The sequence below is a fragment of the Mesitornis unicolor genome, unplaced genomic scaffold (assembly GCF_000695765.1).
Source record: "Mesitornis unicolor isolate BGI_N332 unplaced genomic scaffold, ASM69576v1 scaffold19535, whole genome shotgun sequence".
NCBI classification, from domain to species: Eukaryota; Metazoa; Chordata; class Aves; order Mesitornithiformes; family Mesitornithidae; genus Mesitornis; species Mesitornis unicolor.
In genome coordinates, this window is record NW_010187832.1 from 22,985 (window position 1) to 36,053 (window position 13,069).

The 13,069-nt window shown below is 41.1% G+C and overlaps 1 protein-coding gene across 1 annotated transcript in view; it reads right to left on the reverse strand.

The window, feature by feature from the left end:
* RAPGEF4 (Rap guanine nucleotide exchange factor (GEF) 4) overlaps positions 1-13,069 on the reverse strand; it is a 54,063-nt gene that overhangs the window by 22,207 nt on the left and 18,787 nt on the right. The window contains exons 4-7 of the mRNA XM_010185598.1: positions 7,510-7,563; positions 7,103-7,209; positions 5,100-5,221; positions 3,528-3,711 (exon numbers count right to left, since the gene is read on the reverse strand). Coding sequence (XP_010183900.1) covers positions 3,528-3,711; positions 5,100-5,221; positions 7,103-7,209; positions 7,510-7,563 — 467 coding nt within the window. The remainder of the gene's footprint in view (positions 1-3,527; positions 3,712-5,099; positions 5,222-7,102; positions 7,210-7,509; positions 7,564-13,069) is intronic.

Here is a 13,069-nt window from a genome sequence, read left to right on the forward strand (position 1 = left end):
ATTGCCTGTGCCTGAGTGTGCAAGTGAATGCACGTTCACCTACTGCAGCACAGCAGCTAATGATGTCATCTTTGTACTTGAATCAGCGCTCCTTGATTAACTCCATAAATACCATTTACCACACTCAATACCTGCAAACATCAGTGAACAGATACGTGGGAAGATAATCTGTATTTTCTGTCCCAGGAATAATACCTGGTTTACTAAATGCTGTTGGCAGGAAACTCCACCAAGGGCTATGGAACTTAATACAGTCTTTATGGAGAAATCCAGTATGGTTCTCACTACTACCAGGTGGGTGGAATATCTACTTAAAAACTTTTAAGAACAAGAGAATACATGTTGCTTAATTTTTACAAGACCTTCAAGAAGCTAGAGATTTTTAGCAATAATTAAATTGTTATTTTATTAGATACCTATTTTGTGCTGTTTACCACGTTTAGATTTGTCTTCATCTCCTCTCCCTAGCGTTCTGTTGAGCTTGCTTCTGCAACTGACAGCAAGATCTGATTACTGATCACATGTGGAATCAAACACTCTTTGTGCTAGGGAAAAAAAATTGCTGAGTGAAGCCACCAAGAATATGCAACACAGATTTATTGTTCCAGTCATACTGCTAACTTACTGCAGTCTGGAGTATTAAAAAATAACATCATCTGAGTTAAACACCGCTGTCTGATGAATGTAATCTTCCCTTTAAAGACTCCTGTTATTATTCTGTTTAGCTTTGTATTATAGCATCCTATTTAATTAGGGTTTATCATCAAGTTAGCTATACCTGAACACCATTAAAATGAAACAAAAATAAGTAGAAAAAATGTTTTCGGGATGTATTATCATACTGACTGACTGCAACACTTGTGAGGAAAAGCTGTGTTAATTCTGCATTATTTTTTTAAGGACTTACTCAAGGTCTGCAGCCGTGCTCCAGGCATTATAAGTAGCAGAGAGCTGTGTTTGCCACTCCACAAAAAGCTATTTTCACATTCGCACTGTATGTGTTTCCAAAGGGAAAAAAAACCACCCAATAGCAACAAGAGCCTGCCAAAAATTTCCCTGAGCTCTATTCTGTTTTTTAAACTATAGAACATTCTTTCACAGTTTGACAGTTAAAATGCTGCAGTTAATGTAATAAACAGAGAATTTTTTAAGTCGGCTGTCAAAACAAGTGACACTTTTTGCTAGAGATTTTCAGATTTTGAACAATAGAAAGTACCTTTCAAAGCAACAGCTTCATTATACAATCAAATTCTCAAAGTAATCTTCTCATCAAAGAATATTGTCTTATTTCTTTCAGGGTAATTATCTGAGTCCTGCAACCCCTCCAGAAATGGTGACCATTATAAAATGCAGCTGCGTTGGTTGGAAAATTGTGGGTCCTTCTCAGGTCAGCTAAAGCCAGTGTCTGTAAAGCCCTGACAATTCCTTGAACTTCTGGCAGCTGTAACAGTGTCTAGTCAAAACTAGCAGGCCTCTGAGGATTCATGGAGATTTTAACAGCTTTGCTACAGCTCAGCCCAGGGTGGATTTTCAACTAACAAAATCATAACGTATGTAAACTGAATACGAGAACAGTAGTTAATATGGTGCCTGACAGTACGAGCTTGCTTCCATGAGCAAAGGGCAGCAAAAATAAGCACCTTGAAGATGGAGACAGGGAAAGATGTCAGACAGCTGTCAGTCTTGGGAAAACCTCTTTCCCCTCACTATACTGCATGAAAAATCCCCTATGAATATGCTTTCAGGTGATGCTGTGCAAGTGACGACACAGAGGGGAGAGCAGCACTTTCCACAGCATCATTCCAGCCCTTCAGCTCTCTGCAAGGAGCGCGGTGATAATCAACATTGATTCTGCCAGGGTAGATTTACACTGGCTGCTCTGAAAGTCATGATGGGAAGCAAATGCAGTCGGCAGCCAAAGCCCATGATAACCGAAGGGGGCAATTTTCCAAGAGCCAACCCGCTTGGTCTGCCTGAGGCAAAGGAGATAGTGCAGAGGTGCAGGGGCACAGCACACTACACTGCTTACTGTCTCCTAATGACTGGCGTCTCCTCATGGGCACAAGCAGCCCTCTTTTGCTGCTCAGTGGAGAATGCACAGGACATCTCTGTGATGAAAAAACACCTCGATTCCCTGACACCATCAGGGTTTATGGAAGCACCATGCTTCCAGTCTGGTTTGTCCATGTATTTTGTGTGACAGGGAGTGAGTGCTCCTCTGTTTGTGTTTGATTAGACCTCTAATAAACAGAGGAAAGACAATTCATACTTTAAAAACTATTGCTGCATGGCAGTGTTACCTGTTTTTAAAAGTACAAGTAACTGATGGCACTTTTTGAAATTCAGTGCTTTTAACAAGTTTTTGGAAGAGTGCCGTCTAAATGAGCTTACGATCTAAACAGACAACACAGGGAAAAGAATGGAGTGGGGAAAGGATACAGACAGAAATAGAACAGGAGCAAGCACTTGTGTTAAGTGGTTTCAAAACACCTTTAGTATCAAAAACGTTTTCACACTGTAGGCAGGGCCCAACCCTATCCCACAGCAAAGGCAAACTTTGCCAATGGCCTCAAAGGGGCAGGATCCAGCTTTGTGTACTTACCTTTCTTGAACTGACCCTTGTAAGTAAATCTCCAGTGAAGATGACCTGAAGTAATTCGTTATTCTCACTGAGCTTAATTAGCAGTAAAATATGTCTTCAGTGGCCCCTAAACACTACCTGCATAATGAAGAGGTTGCCTTCAATGAAGGGTCAGACAGAGTTTACAGTGGTTGCTTTGAAGTCACTATAAAGCTGCATGTAAAAAAAGCCTTCAGCACAGTTTTCAGCGTGACCAGAATGTATTGCTGACAGTCAAAGGACGGTTAGCGAGTCAATGAGTGAGAGGACATAATCTGATAGCTGTGAAAAGGTTGGGCAGACATCCACCGTGGTCTAGGTACAGAAAGCATTTTAAAAAAATGTATTTATTTTATACCAGTAAGAATGGATAAATAAACCCACAGAGCCACACGTCACACCTTAGTGGTAAACTGCAACAGGCCAAGTCCAGCCTATCTTAATTCAATAAATTTCTACCCAGGATTAATCTAATTAATGGCTACCATTGACAACAGTAATTGAAAGGTACCTGCTGTGCTGCCATCCCACCACTTTACTCACTCGCAATAACTGAAAGCAGTACAGTCGATTCAAAAGCATGTCTACACAGGAGATGTTAACAGAGCAGGACTCTTCTATTACCTGCAACTTACTTTTGAGGAGACTCGGAAGTGAAATCAAAACTCATAATGCAGCATTTTTCTCAAGGTGAGTATGATGACATTTATGGCCTTTGATGGTTATTGTCAATGCACAGCTCAACTTAGAAGCATTAGTAAGGACTGAAAATGACTTAATAGTGACTTTAAGACTTTAGAGGTTGAACAAACCGATACTGAAGGATGCGTGATAATAAATGTAGACTTCTCTTGTTTACATGCCATGAGGAAGGCCCATGTACCAGTTAACTCATTAATCTGCTTACGGTTTTCTGAGAATCATCCTCATATGAGCATCTGGCCCAATCTGAGACAGAAGCAGCATAGTATCCTGTAGCTCCTCATCACACTCCTTTTTCTCTTCCTCAGTTGGCAAAGGGGCATCTTCATGCTCATCATCCAAAAACCGATAAAATAAGTATTTGTCTTGAAAGTGGTGTTCCTGATCCACTGAAAAGAACACAAAATATCAAACACTAAGCTTTCTTTCATTGAAGTTAACCTTATAGAAATCTATGTAGCACTGTATATGGGACAGATATATTATTTAAGAAGGGAAAGAAATCTACAGAGAAACTACAAGAGTATGAAACCCCTTTATTTCTCACATGTGTCCAAATTATGTAGCTTTAAGGGGACACTTTTAAATGGTGCACTATAAATACATTCCAAAGGGCTTCTATATATGTGTGTTGTGGGTGTGTCTTCTTATTAGGTCTGCTTTTATTCCTACCATTTCAAACCATTTCACTTAAACAAACAATTCACGGTGGAGGAATGGTTACATCCTTCATTTCTAAGAGGTGTTCTCTAGCATGAGCACTGTGCCCTACGTGTTTCAGACACGGCTAAAGGGTAACTAAACTCTTCTGATGCACCAGAAATGTACATCACCAAGACATAATCCCAAGGGCAAGTTCATTGACCTGTGTCCTGCTCGAAGAGCTTAATGGAAAGACTACCACCAAGAGACTTCTAAAGAGAGGATATGATATGGCGAAGGACGAACGCTCGGTCTTCCGAGCAAGTCAGAGTGATGTGTTGAGTTGGATACTGTGGTGCAGCTTGGAACAGCTTGCCCCTGGGAGTTCAAGGAAGTATTTGGCAGGAATTAAAGCTAGAGCACTAAGGGTAGGGAAACACTGAAAACAATCTGTCTTAGTGTGGAAATTTCTCTCTGGGATATGGGAAGCACAACAGAGGACAAATGGAAGTGTACTGTAATAGAGCTGCTCTTCTGAACTTAATACATGCAAAGTTTCAAATGTGAATATTGCTTTAGAAAGCTACCCTTTTAAGTGCTGTAATATCCCATTACCAAGTAAATCCTGCCAAGTGGAAACTGCACGTCAATGTAAAATACAGTCAGAAAATTAACAGAAAATCCCAGATCTCTGGAATATTTGAAGTTCTGCATTTTGGAACCATTCCAACACCACTGAAAATCATTCCAAAACTATGGATCTGAGCAAACACAAACGCTCACATTCACTTCCAAATGCTGCAAATCTCTGAAGATCAGTTTTGTGTATGGTAATACAGCTCTTGGTTTTGTCCTGAGTGTTATACAGCTCTTGCAATATCATCACAAGCCAGCATACTCCTAAGTGTAATTAAAGTTATCATTATAAAGTGTTCATTTACTTTTCAATATTCTCATATGTTAAAAAGGTATATTGGTAGCAAGATTCATATAATACTGTGTGTTGCACTTGCACTTGAAAATGCACTTCTTTTGGGCTCATGATCCCTTTCTTTTACATGTAAGAGATCTGTAGTCGAACTGATGTCACGCATTGCCCATGTCTTAGTCAAGATTACCATTTTCTTTATCTTACCATGGTTAAGAACACCTTCTTCCAGCAATACTTGCCACATGCCAACAGCCTGGCTTCGTGAATGGACACAAGGACTTTGCTGCATCATCCAGTCAACCAGCTCTGTCCCCACACAGCACTGCCTGAAGGACAAATGAACAGAAATGACAAGGGAGCTAGCCAAGAGAGAGATCACACGCGGTGTTTGCCAAGAACAGTGGTATCTTAAACTCTCTATGACCTAAGTTAAATCTTCCTACAGAAAACACATCACCATCCGTATGTATATGCTTGAAATACCAGTGGTGTTCAGTTTTGAAAAGATCACCTCAGCAGAACAAGTGTTTTGGGAAATGCAAAGTTCAGAGGATCAGAGTGAGCCTATGCCACCTGGTACAAAACCTCTTGCACCCATGCAATCTAACCCAGATTTCAAAGGAAACCTCCTTTGTGTGCCATGGTATAGCAAAAACCTCACGCTTTTCAGACTCCTGCATGCAAACAATCATCTAACACTGTAAGAGCTTTGCCAATGAGAACAGCCTCCACAGGAAAAGCGAGTGTTATGAAGGTGTTCCTTCATTTGTAACCAAACACCAGCCACACTGTATTTGGAGGCACTGGTTTATAGGTCTACAGTGTTTCTGAGGCTCTCTCATGCCAGATGCTGGCCACTTTGCAGCTCCTGAGTGACCCAGAGGCAGACAACAACAGGCCTCAAGTTCTGGAGAAAGCCCAAAGAGGGAGGGGAAACCAAAAAGCCACCTGGTCACCAAGTAAAATTCTTTGTCATTGCACTCCCTAGCTCAGCAGAACGGAAGCAAATAAGCAGTGTGATCACAAGCTTACAAATCTAGAACTGATTGCAGGCAGATCAGAGAGGAAACTGGCTAACCCTTACAGACAGGCTCTCATGGCTCCGCACTTCATGCATCACTTGCAGAGATCAAGGAAACAGATAATACTGAAACTGCTGAAATTTAGCTTGAATAATGCTCTTCCAATTAAAATCCCATTTCGATGACAAAACTTTCCCTGACCTGGATCCAATCTAAATTTTGGGATTCCGTATTTAAAAAACCCAAGGATATAACAGTAAGAGTTTTTCCCCGTTATGTATAAGATAAAACGGTCCAGCTGTTTGGACTTAATTTAACACACATGCTCTTTTGTTCTTCTAGAACAATAAGCAATGTCATATCGTGATATATTTTCAGACCAACTCACAAGCTCCAAATACCTTGCGTCATATTGAATACATTTTGGCCTGAAATATCGAAAATCAATGCACTTCCCTCTAAAGCAGATCAGCATCATATTGATTTACTATTTAGAAAAAGACATAGTCAGATATTTTAAAACAATTTTTCTTTAAATATACTCTGAATAATGCATTATGTATTTGATTTAAACATCAGACACTAAAACAAATTGATTGCCTCTTAAGCCAGTAGATAGATCCTGACTCCTTGAAGTCTGCTTCCTATTCTACAAGTGCCATTGTTATCCCACTTCGGCAAGACAGTGCTGCCACCAGCAGGAAGATAAGAAAGCCTGGCAATACACCGAAAAAAAATTTAAATAGAGCAGAAAATCTACATAAGGAATGTTTCTCACCAGGTGAATTTTCAGAACTCCACACTGAGCTACACCGCTGTAGCAATCCGTTCAGTAACATAATATATTAATGAACTTTGCTATTAGCTCTTGCTGATGCACAAAGAGAACAGAATCAACAGCTTAACTTGATACTGCCCAGAATATTCCAGCTAACTGTGCTATTAACTCTGGAAGAGTTTTTGTATGTGAATGCTCTGTTCACCATCGTGGACTCAATTTCCAGTCAAATTACTTCAGAAAAGATTTACCAGGCCCATTAAAGACTGCATAACATCCAGACTCAAATAGCATCACAGAATAATTTCAGACCTTTTGAGACCTGCAAGTATGGTAAGGCATAAATCACAAATCAGAGGTTGGCAGGCATAAAAATTCAGAGACCTCTATACAATCAGCTCACACACCTGTAAGTCTTCAGATGGTATTTACGATCTCTTATCATGTGAGGGGCTCGGGACAGAATTGTATTCCGCAAAATCTTTCCAGCTCTGAGGATCTTTTCTGAAGGAACCTTGGCGATCATGGAGAAAAAAAAAGGGACCAAGACACACAGATTTTAAACTTTCCACAATTTCTGTACTGCCTTCTGCAAAACAAAGCACAAGTTCTCTTTTCCCTAAATTAAAAGTCCTTGCACAGATGCTTACTTTTGCAGAGCAATGTAGCATATATTTGGGATTTTGTAAGTCTCACATACTTATCCATCTAACAGAAAACAACACTTCAGCTGATACGCATCACACCGTTGGAAATAGGAGTTATTTCCACTTGTCTAGCAGCCTGGCTCTACAGCATACCTATGTCCTATTACCTGTGTAATGGTTTTAGTGGGACGATGTGGGATGTGAGGTTCAATAAGAAGTGTCTGAAAAATAAAATGAAACGAAATACATTTTTAAAGGTTGAGCATTAAAATAAAAGAAAGGCTAAAATAAAAAAACTGAACTAAGAAGCTGTAAAAAAGAAAGAATGACATGTAAGTCCAAGCTCTGCCCAGGGGACTTGAGTGGAAAAAGCTTGCTGGAGACATCCTGAAAACAAACTTGGCTCTTAATTCTAAGCAAACTAAAACAGTGACATGGCATGTGAAGGTGAATAACAAATGCTTGCTCAACTTTCTAGAGTGCTAATGAAGCGTGCAATGGTCAAACATCACACCAGATCCAGCTCTTCCGCTTGCTGCTCTCAACCCGCAGTGGGCACAACAGCATTCCTCCGCCATTCAGTCCCCCACCACGGAAACTCTCTCCTCCTTCAGCACCTTTTTCTGTTCAGCTCTCTTCTCCCTTATAGCACAGCACAAGAAACAGGAAGGAAGAAAAAGCTCTGCTCCCACTATCTGTGTTTTCTAAACCATCATCGGGCCTGGCTGGCAAGCCCTTCATAGCCGCTCTCTGAAATGCATGAGCACACCGGCCACTCGCAGAGTCCTGGGTGAGGACTTTCATAAAGGGGCTGGTGAAGGAAAAAGAAAAGAGGAAAGCAGGTGACTTGGTTCTGCAAAGGGAAGAGCGAAAGGGAAGGCTACCAGAGAGGGCTACACAAAAGAGAAACAGAGAAGAGGATGAGAGAAATGGGAAAACAGGCACGGAGTGAATAAGTGAAAGGAGAGGGGTGACAGGAAGCACATGGCACAGCACAGAGGAAAAAGGAAAGCAGAAGGTTAAAGGACAGTAGACATGAAGACGGAGGAGAACAAAACTGAACTTCAGCAGCCACTTCAGAATGATGGGAAGATGTTTTTCTTTGTTGGGACTGGCAGTTAACAGCATGGACCAACTGTGAAATGTCAGGAGACATGACACAACGGCTGGATGTGGCTGGCACTGTGGCTTGCTGACAGGGCAGATCTCACCAAAACCAGAATTCCCACAAGAGCAGAACCTTGCACCTCAGCCTATGGCAGCCATGGGTCCCTTACACTCATACAGCAAAGGCAGGACAGCCAGGCTGGCAGTATGCTGAAACACACACCATGTACGGCTGGGTTCCTGGGTATCAGTTTCTAAAGCTGGGCATCTGTTCATTAGCTTCCACAGGATCGTAATGATGTGACAAAGTCCTTGTAGTAATCAAATAGTGCTAGGAGCTACGAATGCACCAGGAGACTACAGATCAGCTGGGAAGGGGAAAATGAGGGGAGCATGTGATGGAAATCAATAAAGATAAGGTAATCTTTGCAGAGAGGCCTGCGTATGGAAAACAATGCAAATGGTTTTTCATTTCTACTCATACCTCACATGAAGTCTCTGAAAAGGTAAATCAATACAACTAAATTGGGATTCCTGATTTTTCTCTTCAATAAGTCAACAATCTCTCCAGGACTCATTTAAGTTATCAACATTTTTGTCCCACTAGAACAGCCGTAGAACATCCCTCAATATTTCTTGGTTTCTGGAACTGTGTGGAAAAGGCTTTAGATAGTCAACATTTGCAGTTAAAGGATGCTAAGAACAGCAATAATCTTACAAAAGACACCTCTAATGCAAACTATGCCACCGAATAACAGTTTCAAACAGGCATATTAATAATGAAGTCAGAGATATCACTCTAAGTATCGATAATTTTTACTTCCATTTTCTTCTAAAAGGATTTCAAGTCGTCATCAAGTTCAATGGGACTGAAGGTAAATATATACTTAAGCGGTTGGCTAAATTGGCATTAAAGTCATTATGAAAACGATTTTAAAATTCTATATTCTTCAAATCTTTTTTTAAATCAATAAAGCATAATATGCTCAATCGGCCCTCCATCTTTTAATTCTAGTTAGGAATATACTTCAAAGGAGAGATAAAGTGCATAAGACAAAAATTTAAGCGACTTTTACAGCAACAGAGTAGTGAAAACAAATCGCATTTCTGTTCTTTAGAGTTTCTGTTAAGCTACAACACAAATGCATAAAACTAATAGTTGAAAAAATTGAATATGGATGAGAATTTGTCTCTAAATCTCCCATCCGAATCAAAACGGAATATTAGAGAGCATTTAGAAGAAATCTGATTCAACCCTAAAGTAGAGAAAACACCCAAGGTGAAAGCTAAGGCACAGCACAGGAATCTGCAGAAAGCAGCAGGAAAACTTGTTTGCCTGTATTTGCTCCTGACCAACACAGAAGGATCAGCCACGAAGACAGAAGGTGATTGGGGTGAAGGGGATCATCAAATGATCCAGTGTCAGAATTTACAGAAGCGAGTAAGGACATCAGAGTAGAAACAATGGACTAGGAAGAAAAAGTCCTATATAAACAGAATACTGATAGCTAAATCAGAGCACTGGCCCAGGCTGCCCAGAGAGGTTGTGGAGTCTCCTTCTCTGCAGACATTCAAAACCCGCCTGGACGCCTTCCTGTGTAACCTCATCTGGGTGTTCCTGCTCTGGCAGGGGGATTGGACTGGATGAGCTTTGGAGGTCCCTTCCAATCCCTGACGTTCTGGGATTCTGTGATTCTGTGAAATACCCGGAGCAAGTGCAAGGTAAAAGGACTAAACCAGGGATGGTACTTAATGAAGCGCTACTAACCACACATACAGTGTATCCTACCTAGAAGTTGTAGTAAAGACTCACCTTAGCTAAAGAAAGAGCTCTTCACTGAAATACAAGAAGGAAATGTAGAGAAGGGGTAAAGGAAAGGGATTACAAAAGGCAAGTATAAAAAATAATTTCAATAATGAAAGGCAAAATTAGAAAAACTAAGGTAGGCAGGCCTACCAAGAAATGTCAGGAGCTACAAAAACTATTCCACATGTTCATGAACAGTAAAACAAAAGGAAGGAAAAGTGTTGATCCACTGCTCAAAAGAGGGGAATCTATTGACAAATAATTCAAGAAGGCCAGAAGCAGCTGACTTATCTTCTGTATTAGCGTTCATTTGAGAGATCAGTGGCAGACAGATGGCTAGTACCCCAAGCAGTAGAGTGAAAGGAGTAAGATTTCAGCCTGAAAAAGCAAAAGAATGGATGAGAAAATATTACGTAAATCGGGTATTTTCAGATTGGCTGGGTTTGCAGGATTTCCTGCAGGAAACATGAAGAGCTTGCAGAAACTTAAACAGGGCTGCGGTCATCAGCTATTTTCAGATTGGCCGGGTTTGCAGGATTTCCTGCAGGAAACATGAAGAGCTTGCAGAAACTTAAACAGGGCTGCGGTCATCTCAGAACCATCGGCAGCCACCTCTGACAGCTCTTGGGGACTAAGGAAGGCAGCAGCAGCAAACAGAAATAGGGAAAGGGAGGAGTAAAACATTTATAGACATATCAGCTTAACTTGTCTTCCTAGAAAAAGTCCATTTGTAAGCACCTGGAAAAGAACAGGGGGATGAGTCACCTGTAATGTATATGAATCGAGAACAAATTATGCCACTCTAATTTCTTCCCATGACTGAGCACAGATAGACTGGGGAAGAAACAGTAGTTCTTCAGTCCTTTAGTAATACTTTGGCACCATCTCGTATGATAAATCTCTTCTGCAAAGGGCAGATTAAATTCTTACAAAATAGGTGCAAAGCCAGTTGGAAAAGTGGATTTTGAAAGCAATAACCAGTGAAGCACTGGCAGTGATACCAGAGGTCTGTCTTGATCAGAGCTCTCAAGAATATACAACGTCTGATAGTATTAAATATTAACACAGGATGAAGCAGAACGTACGCTGATTGATTCTGCAGGAGACTTCAGCATGGGAGGGACTGCATCTGCATTGGAGAATAAGTTTACAGCTTGATAGTTTTGACACTGGTCTGAAGAAAATACAGCGCTCTTATGCGACACAGACAGTGCTGACTGCTTTTCTGAGGCAGGCAGAATCAGCAACATGGAGACAGGGTAGGAAACAAGCGTCTCAGCAGCAGTTCCACAGAAAAAGAAACACATTTTATAAGAGATATTAAACAGAACTGAGTAAGCAATGCCATACTTGTGTGAAAGCAGCAAACATTGTACTGGGATGTAGCAACAGATTAGATAGATAATGTAGTTCTGCTTTAGTCAGCCCAGGTAAGACCTAAGACAAAGCATTACGTCTCATTTGTCCACTTTACTTCAAAAGTATCCAAACAAACGGAACAGAATTTAGAGGAGAGCAACAAGAATAACCAGAAAGAAAAACAAATAATCAAAGTTGCTCAGCTAAGGAAAATGCCCATCTTAGCAGAAGTGTGATAAAAAAGCCTACGGATTTGAAAGTCCTTTGAAAAGAAGAAAGACGTGACCTGGTCCATCGTGCAGAGGTCAGGAAAAAAAGTTTAAATGGCTGTAGGAAGGATTCAGGTTAGACGTTGGTGAAGATTTCTAACAGTGTGGACAGGGAATACTGGCACAGATTGCCAGGGAGGTGTGGGTCCCCCGTCTTCGGAGGCTTGGGAGGATGCACAAGGTATCTGTCAGGAATGACACAGCTACAGTGAATTGTGTGTGTGGCTCAGGCGTGGACTAAATGCTTTCCTGAAGTACCTTTTAGCCTCACTGTGCGATTTTTGAGGACACATTTACATGTTTAAAATGAGCTCAAACACAAAGTGGTGCTTAAAGAGATGATCAGTAACACAACCCCAGAGCAGCGAGCCCAGGCTCAAGACAGCAAGGCAGTAACTCCTACTGGGGAACAACATCGTTGTCATCCAAAGGACATGCCCAGCAAAGCGTCCCCTCAAAGTTAAGGCCTTTCAAAGCCGCTGCAGTGGACTCTGGCTGCATCAGCAACAGGCTGAAATGGAACTACAGGGCTTGGACTGAGTTTGCTACAGAAAGGCAAGTCATGCTTCAAAGGCAGACAAATGTAACAAGAAGTAGTTAATAGGAGATAGGGTGTTCCAGCAACACCTTCAGTTCAGAAAAAACTGGATTCTGTAGGGGATTGTATATTGGGATAACAGTCACACCTTGGCTGAAAACCAAGAAGTGTTCTGTAAGTCTACAATCTGGATCTACCATTAAGGGATGCTTAGAAAGCACTAGGAAAAAAAGAAGTTCTACAGAATAGAAGTTCTATAGTTCTCCCTGTAAAACAGCAGGGAGTGTTTAATTACCTTCTTAACACATTCTGGTACCTCTGAAGAGTTAATGTATATACTAAAGTACATAAACATTGCACGGAGCTGCATATGACTGCAGCAACTTGATGACTGCAGTTTGCAGGACTTGTGAATAAGGGAAAAGTTATCAAGTGAAGAGCACAAACATGCAGGCCAGTCAGGACAGTTGACAAGTTATTACCCATCTCCTGGCCACAGCAGTGACAAGTGTACTTGCTCTTAGCTTTCCTTCACCATAAGATAAAGAGACACAGCAGTACCATCTTGATCTTTAGCTGCTTCATGCCCTGTTCCAACTAGTGCATACACATAGCTGACTATGATTCCGCTGATCCCCCGTGTAGGG